The 22,937-nt window shown below is 42.0% G+C and overlaps 2 protein-coding genes across 2 annotated transcripts in view; both read right to left on the bottom strand.

The window, feature by feature from the left end:
* Positions 1 to 6,863, bottom strand: part of LOC128600242 (potassium channel subfamily T member 2) — a 93,745-nt gene extending 86,882 nt beyond the window's left edge. Inside the window, exon 1 of the mRNA XM_053612573.1 lies at positions 6,209 to 6,863. Within this exon, the coding sequence (XP_053468548.1) occupies positions 6,209 to 6,297 (89 nt within the window). The 5' untranslated portion in view covers positions 6,298 to 6,863. The remainder of the gene's footprint in view (positions 1 to 6,208) is intronic.
* A 3,971-nt stretch (positions 6,864 to 10,834) lies between these two features.
* qtrt1 (queuine tRNA-ribosyltransferase 1) lies at positions 10,835 to 21,984 on the bottom strand. Its single transcript, XM_053613469.1, has 9 exons — positions 20,962 to 21,984; positions 19,588 to 19,656; positions 18,812 to 18,950; positions 18,138 to 18,332; positions 17,292 to 17,430; positions 15,630 to 15,705; positions 15,204 to 15,313; positions 14,325 to 14,409; positions 10,835 to 11,505 (listed from the first exon to the last, which is right to left on the bottom strand). The coding sequence occupies exons 1-9, from the start codon at positions 21,244 to 21,246 to the stop codon at positions 11,353 to 11,355; spliced, it is 1,251 nt and encodes a 416-aa protein (XP_053469444.1). The 5' UTR covers positions 21,247 to 21,984; the 3' UTR covers positions 10,835 to 11,352.
* Between the last annotated feature and the right edge of the window lie 953 nt (positions 21,985 to 22,937).

Here is a 22,937-nt window from a genome sequence, read left to right as displayed (position 1 = left end):
GGCCAGACATCTTGGCACCGTGCCATCACTCTGTCTCACGCAGACACACACACACACACACACAGAGCCAAGACGTTAAATGCTACGCTTAATACATCTGAAAAGGTCAACAGGAGGCTTCTGTAGAGGAATGAGGTGAACGTCTTTAGAGCGATGTCTGATAGATAAGACGAGTAATAAATATCACGCTGCATTACATAAGCGAGCTCGGGTGTGAGACTTCACAGTACGGAGACGTTTCACGTGCAGCGTGAGGCCAGAGCTTTACCGAGACGGCGTCAGCACGATGGTCCGGCGATGCGATCGACAGTTCCGTCTGCGAGGAAACGGTCCTTTATCTCCGGTTTACTCCTGGCCGTTCGTACACTTCCAGTCACTATTCGCAGCCAGCGTAAGTTCAATCGAAGGTCAGGGTGTAAAATCGATCCTAAACCACTTACCAAAGTAAGTCAGAAGTAGTGAAGAACTTCCTGAAAGAGATCTTTTCATCCTTTTCATCACAGCCAAGAAATACAGCATCCATGACTCGGGTTTTATACTGGACCGACTGGTCAAAAGGTGTGGGTTCATTTTCTAGACCAGTATAAGAGTCGTGCAGGTGAAGGTCAGAGGTTTATTTACAGCGCCGAATGCAGTGCACGTATATGGTATTGTTCTAAATGGTAAAAGGTCCGCACTTATGTAGCGCTTTACACTGTGTCTCATTCACACGGTAGCAGAGCTGCCATGCAAGGCGCTAAATTGCCATCGGGAGCAACTTGGGGTTCAGGGTCTCGCCCAAGGACACTTCGGTATGTGGAGTCACGTGGACCGGGAATCGAACCTCCAACCCTATGATTAGTGGACAACTCGCTCTACCACCTGATCCACAGCCGCCCCTGTATAACTGTTGCTCCTGCTGCTTTCAGGTCGTCCTGCGCCTCTTTTCCATCCTTCCTTATCATTAGTCTGACATCGAACCGGTTGGACTGACAGCAGAGTTTCCGCTAAGAAATTCTGGTGCCAGCTGGACATACTGGAAAAATACCCGGTCATCTCCTCTCGGTGTTTCTTTTGCACTGTGACGTTCTGGACTGCGACTGTGGTGGCGGGGGCGTGGTCGAGCGTCAGCTGGTAGACCGAGTTTACTTGCGTGTGTTTGTTTGTGCTTTCAGTGCCTGCCGTTACGAGAGAGAGAGAGAGACAGCAAGAGAGAGAGACGACCAGCACGGAGCCGTGTGTGTGTGAATGTGTGTGTCATCGAACGAGTCCGCTGAAAAGCAAAAGGAAAAATAAAGAGAATAAAAAGGCCTTTTGAGTTGTCCTCGGCCTGCCTCCCGCCTCCTCATTCTCCCAGATGTGTTACAGCGATATAATACTAACAAACCAGTCCAGTCAAATGAAAGATGAAAAGATTATCTATCACATTTTCATTTCCAGACTATTCAAAATAACAAACGGTAGTCGTGGAGTTAGCGTCTAATAAAACAGACATTCAAAACAAATTTCCAGTGAGGCTATTCATATGAAATTTTCACCCGACTTCGGTATTAACTCAAGAAATCCGGAAGTATAAAGAATTCACAACGTTAACGTCCATAAATAAAGTTATGTGTAATAAAGACGAATGACACGGGAAAAAAGTACTGAACACGCTAACTGAAATGTATTTAATACTTAGCGGAGACGCGTTTGTTTGTAACGACGGCTTCAAGACGGCTTCCTGTATGAAGAAATGAACGGGCCGCAGTATTCAGGTGTGATTTCGACCCGTTCTTCTAAACATATCGTCTTTAAATCTTGTTCAGTTGGAATACTGGTGAAGATTTCATGTTAACAGCGTCATTGGAAATATATTTACTGAAAATAAACCGTCGACACGTCCGACGCTTATTTCCCCCCCCGCTGCATTTTAATTTACATAGAGCTATTAAAATAAGGAAAAATCGGAATTTCCCACGCTAAGTTGTTCCTGTTTATTTTTAGGACGATTTTGAAGGCGGACGGCTGTTTTAACGCGAGCCAGTCAGAGTACACGTTACAGGAGAAACGTGGGGGAAAAAAAACAAAACAAGCAATAGCAAACGTACTTTGTCCGACGTCTGCTTCGTGTTAACGTTTTGACCGGACGTTTTGATTTTATCGGACAGTTCGAATTTTTTCCGCGTTTCCCAAAAAAGCATCGCAGAACAAAGTTCACCTTTGATTGGTAGAGCGAGCATCACATTGTACACTCTCTCTCTCTCTCTCTCTGTCCCAGTTAAGATTACCTTACCTTTGTGCTGCTTTGGGCACACCAGGTATATTGAAAATCTTTGCTATGACTGTAGCATTTTCCATTCAAATTTTAAGGCTCTGGGTTACTGATCAGAAGGTCGGGGGTTCAAACCCCAGCACTGCCAAGCTGCCAACGTTGGGCCCTTGAGCAAGGCCCTTAACTCTCTCTGCTCCAGGGGGCGCTGTATCATCTCTGACCCTGCACCCTGACTCCAGCTTCCTGACATGCTGGGGTATGCAAAGAAAACAATTTCACTGTGCTCTACTGTATATGTGACCGATAAAGACTCATTATATATTTATAAATACATATAAAACGACCTTTTCATGTATGTTTTTAATACAGTGTCTGAATAACTTTGTTTCTCTATCAGTACTTTAATACAATTACAATTCAGGCATCAGTGGGCTTTGAAAAAGAAAAAAAAAAAAAGACAAATGGCTCCTTTAATAATAAAGTTTTGACCTTTCTGTTTGCTTTTAGACCACAGATGAGCTCGTTCATGTGTGTCAGGCCGTCTAAAAAAGATCTTTTGCTACCTGATATCTACAAGCCACTCAGGAAACTTCCTCACCTAGCAACAGTAGGGGACAGTGAGAGCACACACACTCGCTGTCCGCCAGTCCTCCACCACGAGCGAACGGTCGGTCGCACGAGGAAAATATATCTGAGGTTGAAACGGACATCACTGCGGCAGATTTAAAGCGTGACGTGAAGTCGGCTTTAGGGGTAACGGCATCGAAACAGCTACGGTCTACAAAAACAATAGCGAAAGATCACGTAGTATAACGAAAAAGAAAAAAAAAAAAGACTAATGTTATGGCTACGGATAAATCTGACATCCTGAGCAGCAGATCTCGCGGATCCCATTAAAGTCCCAGGATTCCTCCAGGTATACAGACACAGAAACAGAAACGTTTTAAAAGTGCATACAGTAAAAAAAAAAAAAAATTCCACTCATACGGTACATGGGGGGGGGGGGGGGGCTGGGGGTTCCTTTCTAGTTCTTAGCTATCTAAAGGGGGTCTACTTGGAAAGCTCACTACATTGGGACCTCTTCCTGAAACGAGTTAGCTCTAGAGCCCTACGTGTTTTCGTTTTTTTCCTCTGGAACTGATTTGTCCATGAACGTGATAAACAGGTGATTCTGGTTTCAGTTTAAACTGAAGAACATGTTCATGCGTTAATCTTTCGGTAAGCGCGTTATCCCGATCAGGGTCGCAGTGGTGTCGGGTTAGCGATCCCATCAGCACCAAGTCACATGATCACGGACGCTAGAACCACGTTTTATGCACGGTGAGCATTAGCGCGTAAGTCACACGTATGTAGCGTCGTATCCATGCCGTGTTCGTGTGTATTCCACGCTTGTCTACTTTGTGTGTGTGTTACATAATAACATAGCCTTAGTCCTTGTTCTCGTCTGGTTCACGAGTAATCAAACACTCTGCGCTCGCGTCCGTCTCCAAACCATCCGTGACAAGTGGGGTCTATCGGTGGGATTACATCCTGGACAGAATGCAGGTTCATGTACACACACACACACACACACACACACACACACACACACACACATCTAGGGACCAAGGGAGAAAATATGAAACTCCAGACAGTAACCTGAGGTCAGGAGCTGTCTGCTGAACCAACGCAGAGCCCGGAAAAGTACAAACGAACAAAATTTTGTCTCACTAGACAAGCACACAGATGTTTTTTGTCTCCTGCAGGAAACTGAATGCTGCGTAGCCCATCAGGAATCCTACTAATCTTGTAGGTCAGCTTCCATTAACAGAAAGATACAATGTTGTGGAACGGACAATAATAATAATAATAATAATAATAATAATAATAAACATCTTTCTTCAGATCAGTGATCTAACGTGAGGTTGATGTCTTGGTGCTGAATTATCACGTAGCGCTCAACACGAGCCCATCTGAACACCGGTGATCATTTAACACCCGGGAATCTACTGTATTGTGAAAACTCAAAACACACACACACATGCGCGTGCGCGCACACAAAGAAAGTTCTCCAGGAACCTGTTGCTGCACATGAATGCTGCGTAGCCCATCGGCTCTGCCTGATTTATTACTCCATGATCACCACTGAGAGAAAAAAATACATCCAGGGACAAAAATTATGTCACTTCCTGTTTTTTTCCCCCGTTCTACATATGGTTCTCTTACTGCTTTACGGCATGCTCATGCAACTGTGAGTTCGACTAGGTGATTAGTTTAAGCATCTGGGTTTTGGTGTGTACAAGGATCAAAAGGAATCTGTTTAAAGTGGGGAACGTCCATGATGTGTACAGGTTACTCTTTGTGTGTGTGTGTGTGTGTGTGTGTGTGTGTGTATGATTATATAATACACAGTATGATGTTATTCATGTTAAACATAATATATAGGGAAACCCTTTATTGAAGTGTTCCGTCATGTAACACTCAAGTATTCCAGCCAGAGACGAACCAAAAATACTTTAGGGTTCTAGAGCTAACCAGAACCAGGTTTCCCAAGGGTTCTTTGAGTACTTACAATTAATTACAGTTCTTATCTGCCTTATGTGGTACTACCTGGAACCCTGTGTGATAGGGAAGTACTTTATTATAACAGTTCTCCCAGAAGGACAAGTCATAGAACCCTTAGGGATTGTAGATTCGACATGCTTTTGGGTCTTCTCCGAGAACCTGGAGGTTATGACGTTACGGGCTTGGTCGAGCTTAAGAAAGGTTCAATTAAGAGCCTTGAAGTGTTTTTCCGGCAAGTTCTGCTGGGAAACCCTTAAAGGTTCCATAACCAGAACCCTACGAGCGAGTGGTTTCCTATCAGAGAAGATTCCTACCATGAAGATCCCCACTAGGAAAGTAAATAACCCCTTAACTTTTCAAAGGATCCTTAATGAACCCTTAATAAATCCCTTTTTAAGATCCTTTCTTAAAGAAATCTATTTTTTTTTTTTAAAGTAGAGCTGTAACGTGCTTTTTGGCTCGTCTCCATACAGAACCCTACATTAAAGCGCTCTCTTATAACAGGCGGTTCCAAGTAGAACACCGTTAGGAAGTCGGTGACTCCTCGACTAGCCAGAGAACCCTCGAGGAACCTTTAAAACCTTCTCTTGCATGAAGTTTAATTCCACTACAGAGATAAAAGACATAAGGGATAGATTAGGGTTCTAGACGAAACCTTTAAATGACTGTACGCAGTAAAATCCATGCGCTCGTACACAGAAACAATTGCTTTCGCAAGGGTCGCTTGGGTATTTAAAGTTCTTAGCTAAGACCAAGTAAGCGTTCTACTCAGGTGGGAGTGGTTCTACTTAGAACCCTTACTTGGATCCTCTTTCTAAAACAGGTTCAATCCAGAGCCGTAATGTGTCCATCAGGGAAACACTTAAAAGTCCCGTACAGAACCCTACGAGCGAGTGGTTTCCTATCAGAGAAGATTCCTACCCAGAAGAACCCCACTAGGAAAGTAAATAACCCCTTGACTTTTCAAAGGATTCTCAAACTCTTATTTTGTAGTGTGTTTATTTATTTATTTAAATATATGGGGGGGGGTTTGTCCTTTAACGTTCAAGGATTCCACCAGAGGGACGAACACTTTAGGGTTCTAGATGTCATTTGTATGCATGAATACTGTAAAACCCATGCACTGGAGCATGGGGGGAAACAAGGTTCCTCAATGGTTCCTTGGGTATTTACAGATCCTGGCTGCATAAAGGAGTTCTACTCAGAAGCCCATATCTGGAACCTCTTCTTAAAACAGCTTAAATCTAATCTAGAGTCCTGAAGTGTGGCTTGTTTTTTGTTTCGTTGATGATGATGATGATGATGATTATAAACAGCACTGTCTTATTTCGAGATGATGATGTGTGTTTGGTAGATCCATCACCACCCACCCCTCAATTCTACACCCCTTGGACCCTGTTACCTTGTGGTGGAAGTGGTAAAGTTTCCTACCTGTCGTCAGTCTGCCAGTCTCCGAGCAACAGGTCTCTGAATCGGTAACGCGGCGGCAGCGGCAGCACCTCCTTCTCCAGCTCCACCATGGCGCACCGCCGAGCCGAGCCTCACGCACTCGCACACACACACGCGCACGCGCGCGCGCACACGCACTCTCTCTCTCTCTCTCTCACACACACACACACACACACACACCACAATGACCGAGTTGCAGAAGCACAACCCAGCTCACTTCACCCTTTCACTTTTTTTTGTTTTACCGCCGCAGTCCCGGGTCCATGTCTCTACTGCGCACCGTGCAATTTCCCCCGAAACTCGGGTTGCCAGATTGCGCCTCGGAGAATGAAACAATCGTTGTAAACGAGTCTAAAGTCTATCCAAGTGTGTCAGAGCTACACAAGCCTATATGCCTGCTTTTGCAAGAAGGGAATCCCCCAATCTGGCAACACCGGGTGCGTGGAAGACGCGATGGCTCTCCTCTGGAACATCACTACTTGAAGCGGTTACCACCCCGAAGCATAAACTCTCTCTCTCTCTCTCTCTCTCTCTCTCTCTGGTGTCACTCTGAACAAAAATTCACTCTTTAGCATGGAAGTAAGGGAAGGATGCTTATCAAAGTAGTGCGCCTCCACAGGTTACCATAGTTACCGTGCGAATTATTTAGACACTCTTTAGTACCAAAAACAAAATGGCATGTCGGGATCATAAATCATAGTGTTTCCACCTCCAAGCTGTTCACACGCAGTCTCCAGGAATGAAGCGAGAGAGAGAGAGAGAGAGAGAGAGAGAGAGAGAGTAAATGCGCATGTCTAAATAATTACGCAGAGGTATTATTACCTATACGGGGTGGAGGAAATCCCACGTGCACACACATAAATGCATAAATATATCCACAAATCATCTACTCAGGGCTTTTATAGGTACTTGTTTTTTTTTGTTTTTTTTTTTTTACTTCTCAGGCATAGAAACAGGTTTCGGAAAACCAAATAATTAAAAGAGGAAACGTTACCGTGGAACCAAAAAGTGTCGTCAGAACCTCACGTCCATTACGAACTGAAGAACCCCTTAACCATCCCGAGAAACCCTAAAGAACCCACCCTCTGAAAAAATCTAAGGAACCCCTCTCTTGTAAGGCTCATTCCTGTAACGTAAGGACTCCACCACAGAGACGAGAACGTTTTTACGGTTCTAGATTAAATCTTTCTAAGAGTGTATCCAGTAAAATCCAAGTTCTTTCAGATAGTCGCAGTCCATAGCTTCTTAAAGGGGGTAAGTTACGTGATCGTGACATGAGCAGAGAATGAGGAAAGATAATGTAATCTGCATGGCACTGTAGCAGCTAAACCCATACACTGACGGTTTAGTTGTGCGTCCACTTGGCTAGCGTCACCAGACTAGCCAAACGCACGTTTAACAGTTCAGCGAACGCCCCGGTGCAAGAGCGTACAAAGCGAAACCCATGATCTCTTTTTTTTTTTAAAGGGGTTCCTTAATAAGTTTTCGGTAGTTAATGGTTCCTTGCTCCCTATACCAGCTCTATTTCGAACCCTCCCTGTAAGGATTCACCCAACGGGACAAGTCGAACATTGAAAGGTTGTAGATATGAGCACCGTGAAAGGGTTTCTTAAAGGAGGGCTAATGGTTCGAGCTTTCCAAACCCTCTGTCGCAAAAAAGCCACGCTTGACATCAGCTCTAGACCTTTCCTCTGCTTGTAAGTGAAATAACGAGGGAATAATACACACCCGGAGACGGACCAGCTGAGCCGCCGAGTGTCCGAGGACTTCCGGTCCCTTCAAAAAGATATAGCAGTGCTGTACTTCCTTCACTGCTCACTTCATTTGGATGTCAATGCCATCAAATTAAAATCTGAAAGTCTGCACATACTGGCACTCTGTCCAGGTATGCCAGTTACTCATCAGCTGCAAATAAAGAAAAATCTTACGTCAGGACAAACACTTTGTTGGCATCTCAAAGATGCTTAATTTCCGAAACGGGTTCCGCTTAAGGTTCCCCCAGAGAGACGCACTGAAGAACCCTTAAACTCTCTTTAATGATGCTAAATAGAAACATCTTCTTAGATTGTGCTTTTTCTCGATGTGTACACGTATATATATATATATATATATTTCATTTTTTGCACCCACAGGCTGTTTATTTTACAATGAATTATTAATATGCATGAATATTACATGTCATCATCTCTCGTTCACACTATTTCACACTTCTTTCACCCTCATACAGGTGTCTGTCGGACAATAAAACACATTAATGTAGATATTAAAATTTAAAAAGCACGACCGTCGTCCATGATTAAACAGGCAGAAGATGCGCATCTCTGTGGCGTATTTTGAAGAAGTTTACCTTCTCCCATTGTTTTTTTTTTTTTTAAAGATTGAAAACTTAGTTCTTCTTTTACATTTGTTATACACAATCAGCCGGTACATTAAGACCATGGACAGGTTTTCTTTTACATCGTGCGGACGGCTGGGTGTGTGTGTGTGTGTGTGTGTGTGGCTTATGTGGAGGCAGTGTGATGCTCTGGGTAATGTTCTGCTGGGAAACCTTGTGTCCTGGCATTCATGTGGATGTTACTTTGACACGTACCGCCTACCTAAACATTGTTGCAGACCAAATACACCCCTTCATGACAACGGTACTACCTAACGGCAGCGGCCTCTTTCAGCAGGATAATGCGCCCTGACACGCTGCAAAAATGGTTCAGGAGCGGTTTGAGGAACATGACGAAGAGTTCAAGGTGTCTCGGCCTCCAGATTCCCCAGATCTCAAACCGCTCGAGCGTCTGTAGGACGTTCTGTACAAACAAGTCCGATCCACGGAGGCCCCACGTCACAACTTACACGAGTTAAACGATCTGCCGCTAACGTCTTGGTTCCAGATACCACAGCACACCTTCAGAGGTCTTGTGGAGTCCGTGCCTCGACGAGTCAGAGCTGTTTTAGCGGCACGAGGAGAGGAGGACCTACACGATGTTAAGCAGGTGGTTTTAATGTTATGGCTGATTAAGGTATATATACTATATCATATCATGTACAGTAACAAAGTGCCAGGAATATTATACACACACACACACACACACACACAACAGTAAATGATTTAACAGAGACTGGCTCAGAGGAAAGCGCTGTTCGTCCTCTTCCGCATCCATGAGCTCAGAGATGTCTATAATTGGCTGGTGTCGATGTGATTGACAGAGGAGAGAGAGTATGCCCCGCCCACCCAGACAGCACAGCCAATTTTGCTCTCTTGGATTCCTGATTACAGATGTTTGTAGCAGCGTAGGGATTCGAATTTCGATCTCTTGACGATAAAGCGAATCCTTTTCTGTTGGAGAGAAGTTTTTTTTTTTTTGTTTTCTTAAAAAATCTTTTTCAAGAAACAGGACATTGCCATGAGAATTATTTTTATGAATTATTATGTACACACACACACACACCAAGCAATATAAATACTATGTTTGTAGTGTAGTAAACAGTGTTTCCAAAGAAATTACATTTGGGATTTCTTCAAAATAATTGTTTAACCCCTTATTTTTACTTTCGAAATGCTGCGATGATATTTAAAGTCCTCGTGAAATCAAAACCGAAGCGTTGTGGCTTTTAGTACAAATATCTCAGCCTTACGGTTATCTATAAGCTAGTGTGCTCCGGAACAGTGGCAAAATTCGCATTTATAAAGATACATGCGGTAATATTTTACACTCTCTCTCTCCACCCCAAATACGGATCAACAATTTTGATGACATCATTCTGCACTTCAGCTTCTCATCAGATTTTCTGTCCAATCAAACGCTCTCTAGAATCCGAAGTGTCCCGCCCCCAACGTTATAAAAACCCATGGTACTATAGGTACAGGCTGTGTGGCAAGCTAAACACTATCGACTATTTAAAAGTGGGGGAGGAGCTACTCGGTATGTCCCGCCCTGACTTCCTGTTTCAGTGGAAATTCTGTCAGCGCTGTGCGTCTCAAGACACTTCACAGGAACTTTGAGATCTGAAATGAGAAAACAAACAAACTCTTCAAGATATTTCACAAATCCTTTATTCTATAAAAACAATGTCTATCCAAGATGAAAACAAAACTCTACTGATGACCTGTTTAATGTTATAGAACACGGCTAAAAACAACACGAAAAGCGTTTTAGTCTCGGTGGAAAATGCAAAGTGATGAATTTTATTGCTTGGGCAGTAGATTAGTGAATAGCAAATGTTGGACATGTGAAAATATTACACCTGTGTCTTACTATTGTGCTATAGAGCAGAATATTCCCGGATGTGGTTTGGGACACAGCCGTTAACGCAGGACCTGTTCTCCATCCTGCCCTCTAGTGGACAATTCAAGTAGCGCAGCACTTTATTCATCTGCTTCTCCAGAGGAGCTTTGATTTTTATAAATTAATAATTCCTCATTAAGCCGTACCTTGAACATCTGCTTCAAGAGAAGCTGTAAAGAGAGTGAAAATACAGTACAGCTGTGACTGAATCCCTGATGAGTGGATTAGGAAACACTTATTTAAACAAAAAATAAATGTTACATACAATGCCGTAAACTTCCTCAGTTTCTCCTAATACTCTGTTTAATGTGACTTAAACAACACACCAAGTGTGCATGTGTGTGTGTGTGTGTGTGTGTGTGTGTTAAACTAAAAGCCATGGTTACAGGATGAATGAAATCCGACTCAAGACTGAAAAGAAGAGCAAATGCAAATTTCTTGATTATTGTATATACATTTTTTATTTTTTACATTTTTTTTTACAATAAAAAACACACTGGCTTTGCAACCAGCAGGAGATATACGGTTCGACCTGTGAAAATAAATACAGCAACGATAGAAAAGAATTTCCCAACGGCGAGTTAAAAACACCGGTTAAAAACAGACAATGTTTGGAGTATTAAAAAAATAATAATAATAATAATAATTAAAAAAAAAAATCAGTCTCAAGGTCACTGAAATAGGACCAAGGTGAACATCTGGACAGATGTAAAGGCTGGAAAGGAGACGTCCGCGAGCTCAAGGACATTTTCAAACGAGAAGCGTGAAAAAACAAAACAAAAAAAAAAAGCAAACCGACACACTTCCATCGTTCCGAGCGAGAGATCAGAGCTCGTCCTGAACGTCTTTTCAGTCCAGAGCGATGTTGACCGACGCGAGAGCTTCTACGGCCCAGCTCGGGTACGGCTCGCCGCAGGGGAACATCCTCCTCATGAAGCTGCGCACAAACTCGGGGAAGCGCTGCTCGATGATGCTCCGCCGCACCGAACGCATCAGAGTCAGCTGCACAGAGTGGACACAGTGGGATTACCGCACACAGCCCGGGCAGAGGGATGAACAGCTGAGATATACCCGAGATCCTGGACTTTCACATACGAGGCGCTTAGAGAAAGTCATTTAAAGAAAGTTTCTTAGAACATACCAAGTAATAATTTATAGAAATTAAATAGAGGTTTCTTCTTCTTCTTCTTCTTCTTCTTCTTATTATTATTATTATGAGTAATCATTTACAGAAACTAAATAATAAGTTAGAGAGAGATTCTTATAAGCAACTTTCTTTTTTTTTTTTTGGTTTAGATTCTGAAAAAAGGTCCTACATAATCATAATAGTAATACGATAGTATACATAATAGTATTATCGTAAAATATCGTAAAAAGTATAGTATAAAATAGTATCGTAAAATATAACTTTAGTAATAATAATAATAATAAGGTAATTTAGAGAAAATAAGAACTCAATCATTCAGAGAAAGTGTTCTGCAGTAAACTTTCTCCTCTAGATTTCCTAGATTACGTCTAAGGAACGTCTTGAGGGAATTTTATTTATTTATTTATTTATTTACATTTTTTTGATGAACAGCTGGGTTTCAAAATCTAACCCGGTTGAAACAGCCGCACGATCTAGTTCATCTAACGCCGGATGAAGAGTCTGGCTGAAGTACAGCATCATGGAGTCGTGATATAACATCCACAAACCGGCCCTCGAATGAACTCAGCCGCTTTGTAGAGTAATTATAAACTCTTTATTGTGCCCACGTCTGCCGCTGACCGGCTGCGTAATAATTTCCATGCGGTTTCTTACAGTAACAAGATTCCTGAGTGATAATTTCTACAAACGAGGTAATAATTTAGAGACAGTTCATAGCAATAGCAAGATTAATAATAATAATAATAATAATAATAATAATAATAATAATAATAACAACGAGCTTGAGAGAGATGAGTGTAAATGTATAAAAAGTGTCATTTTGACTACATATTTTAGAGACAAGTTTCTTATATTAACAAGATAAAAAAAAATGCTAATTTAGAGAAAATAATAAATGTAGAGCAAGCATAAGATGTCATTTAGACAAAAATAATTTGGAGAACGCTCCTGACAATAACAAGATCGTAATAATAAGTTGGAGAAAAGTTTCTTACAATAATAAGATACACAAGTATTAGTTTAGAAAAAACCCCACTAAGTAATATTTTAACGTTAGTTTCTTATAACAAGAACAACAACAACAACAACAAGATGCAAAGTAATAATTTAGATGAAATAAACAAGATGAAGTAAGTAACAGTTTAGAGAAAGTCTGTTTGTTTATAATTAACACCACGCCAGCTACTACGGCTAATTTCATGCCGAGAAACGTAAAGGAAAATTTACTAAAGTTTTTTTTTTTTTTTTTTTTTTTAAGTTTTAAAAATCTAAAACTAACTCTGGCCTTACGTCATTAAAAATCTTTTCACATGAATCACCTGAATGTCCTAGAGGAGCTGAAACCATCACATCCATTAAAACAGAACAGATATTAGACTGGCATCAGGGGCAGTTAGAGACAGCAATTTAAAGTACGTTTCTTAGAAGATACTAAGGAATAATTTACACAAACTAAATAATAGAGGGTTCTTATGATAATAAAACAGTGCAATCATTTACAGACACTAAATAATAAGTTAAGATTCTTATAATAAGAAGATTAGCAATTTTCTTTCTTTTTTTAAAAATTTTTTTTTTATTCATTTAGACTCCGAGAAAAAGATCCAACATGATCATAATAGTATACTAAGGCAATTTCTCATCGTAATAAAAAAACAAAACCCTTTATTAATAATAAGGTAATAATTTAGGAAAAAAAAAAAAAAAAGAAATTCAGAGAACGTGTTTTTGCAATAAACTTTAATCTGTAATCTAGAGGATATTTTACTGAGTAATAATTCAGTGAACCTTTCTTATAACAAGTAATATCTTAAGGGGAATTTTTATTATTTTATTTATTTTAAATTTGAAATACAAATTCATAATGAAAAGAACATTTAAACGAGATACTAAATAACTCTGGAAAAAAAAAAAAACTCTCATTATTAAGTCAAATTATTATTATCGCGATCCCAAAGAGTCACTGAGAGAAACTCGCATTATTACGACTTACCGATAGAATAATTCCAAGAAAAACGTTCGCCGTTATGAAACGGTCAGACATCGCCACAGAGTATACTGCACAATCATTCTGAGCAACCTTCTTTACCGAGAGGCGAACGATTCCAAGAATTATTTAAAAGATGAGAGATTTTCCATTGTAACGAGACTCTAACGAGGGTTTTGGTTTGAGAAAGCCGAAGATAAGATTCGAAGACGCTACGCGGTTCTTTCGGGAAACGTTATCGTTACTGAAATGATGCGCAAATTATTTCGCTAAACTTTTACGGAGATGGTATGAACGTAGAAGAACGGTACATTACTGAGATTCTAACGATCGCTACGATGACGTACCGGGATGAGTCATCGTTTCGAGATCCCATTATTATCAGTATTATGATGATAAATGGAAGAACTTCAGTAGAATGAGAGCTCGATAATAATCTTGAGTAGTGGTTTTACGTCGAAAAAACCTTCTTCAAAGTTCACAGTATTGAAGAAGGTGTTTCTCAAAAGCATTATGGATCGTCATTAAGAATCTCAATAACGAGTGGCAGAAAAGAGGGAAATAAAGCCAATTAACGCAGCAGGACAAGACATACAATTTCATGTCGCTAATAAAAACAGCAATAAAAAAAAAAACCCCAGTGTGTGTGTGTGTGTGTGTGTGTGTGTGTGTTTTATTGGTCAGTACCTGGTAGGAGATGTTGTGGATGGTGATGTGGTGCATGGCGGCGGTATCGCTCTTAAACAGCGCGTGCAGATACGCTCGACTGTGTCTGCCGTTCACAGGAGGAGGAAATAAAAATAAAAAATCCCATCAACAGAGTTATGAAGTAATAATAAAAAAAAACCCTCTCTCCGCGCACGCTGATTAAAGTCAGAGTGAACGGGAATATCCAGAGGAAAACCGGGCTCTAAAACGATCGACAGAAAGCAGCCGGACGAGTAAACGAACAAGAAAGTAGCTAACGCAGAGCTAAAGTAATAACGTAGATAAAATCAACAAGATAAACAAGTAATAAGTCGGAGGACGGTTCTTACGTTAACATTAGAGGAGAGGTTCTTCTAAGATACTAAGCAACAATTTTGAGAAATTTAATAAACAACTTCTTATATTTTCTATAACTAGTTTCTTATAAAAGACACAAGCATTAATTTAGGAGGATTCTCTCCGAAACAAACGAAGTGATAATGAAACCAAGTCTCTTTTTAATCAACAAGAGACTAAGTACCGATTTAGAGAAACTTAATAAAACAGAGAAAGTTTCTTATTACAACAAAATATCGAGAAACTAAATACAAGTTCTTAGTTGTTTTCCTTTTAAAATTCATTTAGAAAAAAAAAATCCTACATAACAGAATGCTAGGATTATTTAAGAAAGTAATCATTTGGAGCGACCGAGGAATCATTTCGAGAAAGCGTCTTGTAATAAACTTCGAAGTAATCTAGAGGACGTTTTACCAAAAGAATACTTTTAGCGAACCGTTCTTATAACAGGTTTCTGAAGGAGAAACGACATGGAGAGGAACCGAGCGAAGTTCTCGGAGAGTGAAACGATGAAATTCCTACCTCTCGCAGGTCGGACACTCGCACTCGGGGTCGATGGGCTGGAAGTCCTTCGCGTACTGTTTCTGTTTGATCTGCAGAGAACCCCAGGGAACCAGGGCCGAGCCAAACCTCTGCAAGAACGTGATCAGAGTAGGATCGAATATCTTCGTTGCCATTGTACGAGTACAATGAACTTAAACTGCAATGTGCTCTACAATACGGTCGTTAACAGTGATGAGAGTTGGTTGACACGGTAAGTATACTACTGATAGAAATAGTGTGTATTACTGTATGGTGATGCAAACAGTATTATAACGTCTGCTTATAAGGCTGAGGTAGTCGAATTGCACCTCAATATTGCACTAGAAACTGTTGCAACATTTCTAAAGAGGATTAGATACAGCGGACGTGAAAATCGTTTAGAAGACTCGGGATAAAGAGACGTACAGCCGTGCGAGTCGGGAAAACGCAGTCGAACATGTCACAGCCCAGAGCGACACACACCACCAGGTCCACGGCGTAGCTGCAACACACAGAGAAACCATCAATACAGGTGCATTCAGAAGAAGTGACGTGTATGGCGTGACGAAACATCAAGCCTGTCCGCTGGTCCAATCCAGGAAGTACACGTTAAACTTGTTCGCACCAGAATGTGCCATCGCAATCCGAATTCAAACCTTAATTAATATCACAAGATCTGCTAGAAGATACAGAATAAGTTCAAAGCCAAGTTAACCACTGCAGTGCCCTAGAGGCTCCTTTACACACCCTGTAGGTTGCCCTTCTAGTGGAGTACACAAGATGTGGCGTCCTATAGGCTCCCCAACATGCAAGAAGACATGATGACGGGCCCTCTAGGGTGCCCTTCCAGTGGAGAATATATGATGCAGTGCCCTATAGGCTCCCCTAAATGTGAGAAACATGGCGACGTGCTGTCTAGGGTGGCCTTCCAGATTAGAATATGGCGCAGTGCCCTATAAGCTCCCCTGAATGTGAGAAAACATGGCGACATGCCCTCTAGGGTGGCCTTCCAGATTAGAATACATGATGCAGTGCCCTAAGCTCCCCTGAATGCGAGAAAACATGGTGACATGCCCTTTAGGGTGGCCTTCCAGATTAGAATACATGATGCAGTGCCCTATAAGCTCCCCTGAATGCGAGAAAACATGGCGACATGCCCTCTAGGGTGGCCTTCCAGATTAGAATACATGATGCAGTGCCCTATAAGCTCCCCTGAATGCGAGAAAACATGGCGACATGCCCTCTAGGGTGGCCTTCAAGTATAGAATACATGATGCAGTGCCCTATAGTCTCCACTAAATGCGAAAAAAATATGATGACATGCCCTCTAGGGTGTGCTTCCAGTGGAGAATACATGATGCAGTGCCCTACAGGCTCCCCTAAAGACAATTTATTGAGATTAAATGCCCTCTAGGAGTTCCAACATGTGAGAAAATATCCCCTTCAGGTGTCTTTATTCCCCCCCAACCCATTGCATTTAGGAGTCAGTCCCTTTTAATTTTGTTCCCCACCACTGCCCCTAAGACAGCCTGTGGCCACCCCTGGGGTTCCCTGTATAGTTAAGGGTTCTTTGTTTCCTAAAAGGGTTCTTATCTGGAATTGTTTAGAAACGTTCTGTACTGGGATTTCAGGAGCACACTGGTCTGAGCTACGCTTCCAGAAATGATTTCTGCTTCCTGCTCTAGTGGAGGAACTAAAATCATCCCGGGAAATACGGACCAGGAACTAAAATCGGCCTCGTGGAAAAGCCCGAGTTCCTGAATAGGTTTCTGCCGTGAAAAAACACACCTAATTATGTTCACACACACACACACGTTGAAATGCTGCACACACAGCGAATCTTAAGATGGCAGTACACGTGGACGTGCACTAATACGGCCACCACTACGCAGGACATCAATCAAACTGCGAGCTGTGAGGAATCCCACCTGGCTTTATTCAGATCTCTGACTGTGTCCTGAAGGTAACGTTTCAATCCCAGCAGGTGCTCACTGCCATTCTGCACATGAGCGAGCGCACAAATTTGCCGCACCTGCTTCATACATTTGGCGGGTTGTATAAACGAGGAAGCAAGTTTTTTTTTTTTACCCGACTCCCATCAGGTAGCGAGGCTTCTCTCTGGGCAGGTGGTCTGTGCTGAGAGTCACCATCTTCCAGAAGTCGTCCTTCTCCTCTCCGCCACTCAGACCGCCGATGGCAAAGCCGGGCACGTCTCTCTTCGTCATCTCTGTAGGATAAAAGCCATCATGCGAATGGAGAAGCAGATACACACAGACACAGAAACCCACAACTTGCACGAGGTGAAGAAACAGTGTGAACAGGAAGTGCAAAACGCCACCGTGAAGCACATTAAACACGTTTATATGGGTGCGTTTATACGTGGTGATTCTGTTGCTAATCTGTCGGTTGGTGCTGTATTTCCGTCATTCCTGCGGGACGCCGACGTCACAGCTTTCTCCAGAGCGGCGGGGTCGCTCCGGCGCCGGATTACACCACGCGCCTTCACCTCCCGTCTCCGGTCTCTGGCGAGAACATCCCGCCTCCTGAATTCGTCATCGTTCTACCTTCACCTCGGGTGAGGATGACGACGTTCTGCCTCCAGTCCTCGTAGACACCGCGCTTAGTAGTCCAGGACCTTCTTCCTTTCCCCGTCATGTTCCTAGCTCGCCTTTGTTATCGTTTCATTTTCATCCTTGCCTCCTGTTTAGTCTACTCACCCGTGTCTTGCTTCTCAGTCAGTTACGCCGTATACACATTTCCTGTTTATGTTCTTGGTCATTGCGAGTTCTGGGGATCTAGTTATTTTTGTTCGTGCATATTAATTAGTGAAAAAATAAATAAACCAAACCCTTCTAAGCTATTCTCCCGTATGTGCTTCGAGATGAATTCAGAATTCGGGCGGATGTTGAATAAAAAGGCGACAGAAGGACTCACCGTCCAGGCACGCCCTGCGCAGCTCCGCATTGAGTCCCCCCTGAATGATGGCGAACAGGTTTTGCCGATGTGGATTTTTATTGGCCGAGATGCAGCGGTCCAGCCAGCGCACGGAGCGACGCATGGCTTCCTCCACCCTCGGCCCCGTCACCGTGCTACTGACCACGTCGTCCAGCTGCATCATGATGTCCGAGCCTGTACGGAAGCGCACAGATAAACGACAACATGATCGATCCTAACTTGATCAGCTCACACGGTTTAACGTGTACCGTGCAACCTACGGGCGTACGTTAGACTCTGCGAAAGAGAACGCTGCATGGCGTTAACGCCGAGCTTCTCGGTCAAACGCTTACGGTCTTGGACGAGGGCTACACTGTTTCTGGAACGTTCCTGCTCTAGATTCTCACCACGCTGAAGAAACAGGGACATAACGTCGCCCCGCCTACTTCACAGCCGCTCGGCATAGTCACTAATAATTAGTATCTTTACAAACTCCTGTAAATTGATGGGTTTTACGTTATTTTAGTACTCAGATGTGTATTAAAGAACTTCAAATTTTAAAACAGTCACCGACAGACTGAACGTTCGGGGTTCTTGTGGTCTGGGTGGAGGACCTGAGCGTTACTTCAACACTGTGTCCATATAAAGGCGATGAGGATGAGCTGAACTGGTACCGAGGCTGTTCTGGATGCCGATGGACTGCTCGGGGGTGAGCAGGATCTCCTTTCCGTCGTACGGTGAGCGGAACAGAACTCCCTCCTCCGTCACCTGGGACAGCTCCACCAGAGACACCATCTGAAAACCTCCGCTGTCCTGACAGGAGGAAAGGAAACTGCAGGTTACACGGTGTCATTTATTTAAAAGGAGCGGTCTGTAATTTTGAGAGCCCCCTGTAGCCTGGAAGGTGAACTGCAACGACAAAACCCGAGCCACCGCGTCGAGTCACGCGCCGCCACTCGAAGCTCCACGTCAAGCGTAAACCAGGACGACGAAAAGGAAACAGAGCCGAGCAACTCTGTGTCGGTTGGGGGAGGAGTTAAATTTGCTGGGCCAGAAACGTTTCAATAAAAAACCCTCCCGAGTGTTCTGCACATGCTAGTATTGCAAAATCAACATTTTTCTTTTAAAATAAATAAATAAATAAATAATAAAGGTACATGAAATTAAAATAAAACGATTGCAGGTTTAGAAAAAAATGTGAAAAATTACAAACTGCACCTTCAATCCATCAATCAATCAAAAGTCAATCGTTTTCTGGTCTTCTACACCAAATAAATCTCCAAACCGACTTTCCTGTGTATTTCTAAACACGATACTCATGCTGTTATATTTAAAGGATGTCTCTCATGAGATTAAGATGGAGGTGCTGGAGGAAGAAAGACAGTGAAATGTGCAGTACAGGGATAAGACAGAAGCAGGACTGGAAAGCACGGCAGTGCGGTGATCGTACCGTCAGGAGGTTTCGTTTCCAGTTCATGAATCCGTGCAGGCCGTTGGCTTTCTCGATCAGCTCAGGACCCTGCGACACACACACACACACACACACACACACACACACACACACACACACACTCCACTCATTTCCAGTCACTTCACAAAGAAATATAAACAGGAAAAGCAAGAATAAATAAAACAAGGAGCTGTAATAAGAGCAGGGATAGGCCTTCTCCTTCAAGGAAAGAACACATTAAAGTCCCACGAAGTTATTCGATGTTGACATAATTTCCACTGAAACAGGAAGCCATGGCGGGACATATCGAGTGGCTCCTCCCCCTTTTTAAACAGCCAGTGGAGTTTACTTGACAGTACTCGCCGGTTAGTACCATGGATTTTTATAACGTCGTGGGCGGGACACTTCAGACTCTAGCGAGCGTTTGATCGGATAGAAAATCTGACGAGAAGCTGAAGTGCAGAATGATGTCATCAAAATTGTTGATGCGTATTGGTGGAAGAGAGAGACGGTAAAATTTGAATGCGTATATCTTCTAAATGCGAATTCCGTCACTGTTTTGGCGCACACTGGCGTACAGATAACCCTAAGGCGAACATATTTATACTAAAAGCCACAAAGCCTCAATTTCGATTTCATGGGAATTTCATGGCGGCACCACCAACGGCTGCATGAAAAACCACACAGAACAGTATGAAGAAGTGAGAAGTGACTCTGGCATTGTGAATCACTACACTGAGTGACACGTACCCCCGAGATCCGATCTAGATTTGAGCTGATATTTTTTCCTACACATCCATAACACGTTAGCAGCAGTGATTGATAAAGTGCGTCTGAAATACAGTCGCAGGTGTAATGAATATGTGTAAAGTTGATTTTTTTTTTTTTTACTCCTTATCCTTGTTTCCCCACAAAATGCCTTTGGAGGAGGAACACGACATGAACCCGGCAAAGCATCATGAATGCCGCGGTCTATCCGCCTTCAAGTATGTGTGTGTAATAGTTTTGACCCCTCCTCGTTGTTTTTATGCCATCGATGAGGTGCTGTCATATAATGCATCACTCAACCCTATTAACATCACTATTGCGATACTGATAGATATTAGATTTTATCCAGGCTGTGCTAGAAAGAAATCAGCCCCAGCTTTGCACCTTGTGTCTCCATATCTAGGGTTACTTTTGGTGGTGTTTGTGCACTCAGCTCCACAAAATAATCTGCTTTAAGTCAAGGCAAATAATCTGATAGTAGATGCTACATATCTACAAACTTTATATTGATGTTTCTTTATCTTTGAAAGACAGGAAGGACTCAGCAATGTAATGTAATGTTATGGTACAATCTGGAGAGTCTGCACTGAGATTTCATTCACGTACCGGCCTCATGCCCAGGTGATACGTGTTCCCGAGGCAGATGCGACAGTCCAGCTGTTCCAGCTGCTCCGCGGTGATTCCCTTCATGGTACCCTGCGTGCCCACCGGCATGAACACCGGCGTGTTAACGCTGCCGTGGGGAAGAGTGAGCACACACGCCCGCGCCTTGCTCACCGGACACTCCGCTACAATCCGGAGAGCAAGCGGGAAAGCCGAGGAAACCGCTTTAACAGCTGCCATGTCGGATTTACACTCGCATGGGCCACTCTCTGCTGCGGGCGCCGCCATTTTGAAAAGCGCTCATCTAAATCCAATATCCGTATTCCCGCCTAAGTCCCGCCTTGCGTGCGCTGATTGGCTGAAATCTCCTTTCCTGCAAGTGGATTGGCTGGTGTTGCTCTTCTTCTCTTCTCTTCTCTTCTCTTCTCTTCGAACTATAAAAATGGGAATATACTGAGAAAATGTATACATAAAATAGTTGTACGTTTGAATATGCTTTCTAACGGCTTTTGTAGGTGTGAACAACCAGCCAATCAGAGCGCAGAAGACGAGATCACGTGAAATATACCAGGAAGTAGTTCCCTAAACAATACAAATTATTATTATTATTATTATTATTATTATTATTATTATTATTATTATTATTAGGAAGGGTTTTAATACCAGAATACAGAAGTTGTTCCTTTTCTCAGTAATTTAGATACTAATTTCGGTAAAATATGTTGTCCTCTAATTTTTTAAATGAAATTTTATTACAACAAAAATGGAGATAATATCGACTAAAAAAACAACAAATTAATTCCCGTCTTTAGAAATATGTTTTTTTGTTTTTTTTTTTAAAATACAAAGTAAAAGAAATGACACGTGACTTGTGTTATATGATAGGTAACAGGTGCTATCCTACAAACATATTATAATAAACTTTGCATTTGTGCTCCTTTCGTGGTCTCCATACAAAAGCTATTTCTCTCTTGTGTGGGTTTTGTACTGCATTTATACAAACCGAATTTGAAAATCGATTATGTCATGGGCGTAACCACGCATTCTTGGGGGGGGGGTCGTCCCCCCCAATGGACATCACATCTTGTATGATTTCAGGCATTTTTTTGGAAAGTTTGAAAATGTCACCCCTTGTTTAAAAATGTTCAGGACAGAGATTTTTTAAAAAAAAATTCTATACTTTTAACTGGACATTAACTAATGCTTGCTCTTTTGTCATCTTAATGACTCTAACCTAAATTAAAATAAGCATCTAAAAAATACAAATAAAGATCCTTTATGTATGCTCATGATAATAGAACAATTAACAGGGAAAGCAACCTTCAAAAGCTGTTTTCAGGGCAAACTTATATACCCCCCCTCCCCCACCCCACAAACAAATATTTGCATTTGTGTATCATGATTCAACTGTCAACACTATTCTTATTCTATTTTAGCGAAAGGAAGGAATTAAGGACACTGTATTTAAGAATCAAGACACTTATGGCTTCAAAGAGATCTCTCATTAAGAGGTTGAATCTTGCTACTTATAGAAATGTCACTTTTGGTTTTCTGGACTATGAAAAAAAGAGACATGGTACTTTTTCTTTATAAATCTTACATTTTTTTTTAATTAGTAAAGTACCACATCCATAAATATAAATTCTCAAAGTGCAAACCTTTCATTCTGGTCTTCAAATGTGAGCTTAACCCTCCTATTATGTTATCCACAGTTGAGATGTCTAAAAAAATGGTTAATCTCTCTTTTTCTCTTTGTTTTTTTTGTGTTTTTTTTTACTTTCTCATTTAAGGTCATGAACTTATATGCAAATATTTCTTCCTATGGCTTGTCCGAGACATAAAAGGTTTACTCTTTTAAGTTGTTCTTTGCTGTTTTTGTATGTATTTTAAACTGTGGAAGTCACTCTGACCCATAACATAACGGATACAACTTTATTTCCCCAACATAATATGGGGGTTAAAAGTTATTTTGAGTCTAT

This window comes from Ictalurus furcatus, chromosome 24 (assembly GCF_023375685.1).
Source record: "Ictalurus furcatus strain D&B chromosome 24, Billie_1.0, whole genome shotgun sequence".
Classification (NCBI taxonomy): Eukaryota; Metazoa; Chordata; class Actinopteri; order Siluriformes; family Ictaluridae; genus Ictalurus; species Ictalurus furcatus.
Note: the sequence above shows the minus strand (reverse complement) of the source record. Positions and strands in the feature narration are given on the sequence as shown.

Bases quoted from the DNA above. Each gene is read 5' to 3' on its own strand.
- qtrt1 (XM_053613469.1), bottom strand. From the start codon at position 21,246: ATGGCGGCGCCCGCAGCAGAGAGTGGCCCATGCGAGTGTAAATCCGAC. The intron at 19,657-20,961 runs GTACGTGAATGA...TGTGTGTCGCAG, and splicing joins ATCACCTGGGCATGAGGCCG to GGTCCTGAGCTGATCGAGAA. The intron at 18,333-18,811 runs GTACCAGTTCAG...GCTTCCGTACAG, and splicing joins CGGCATCCAGAACAGCCTCG to GCTCGGACATCATGATGCAG.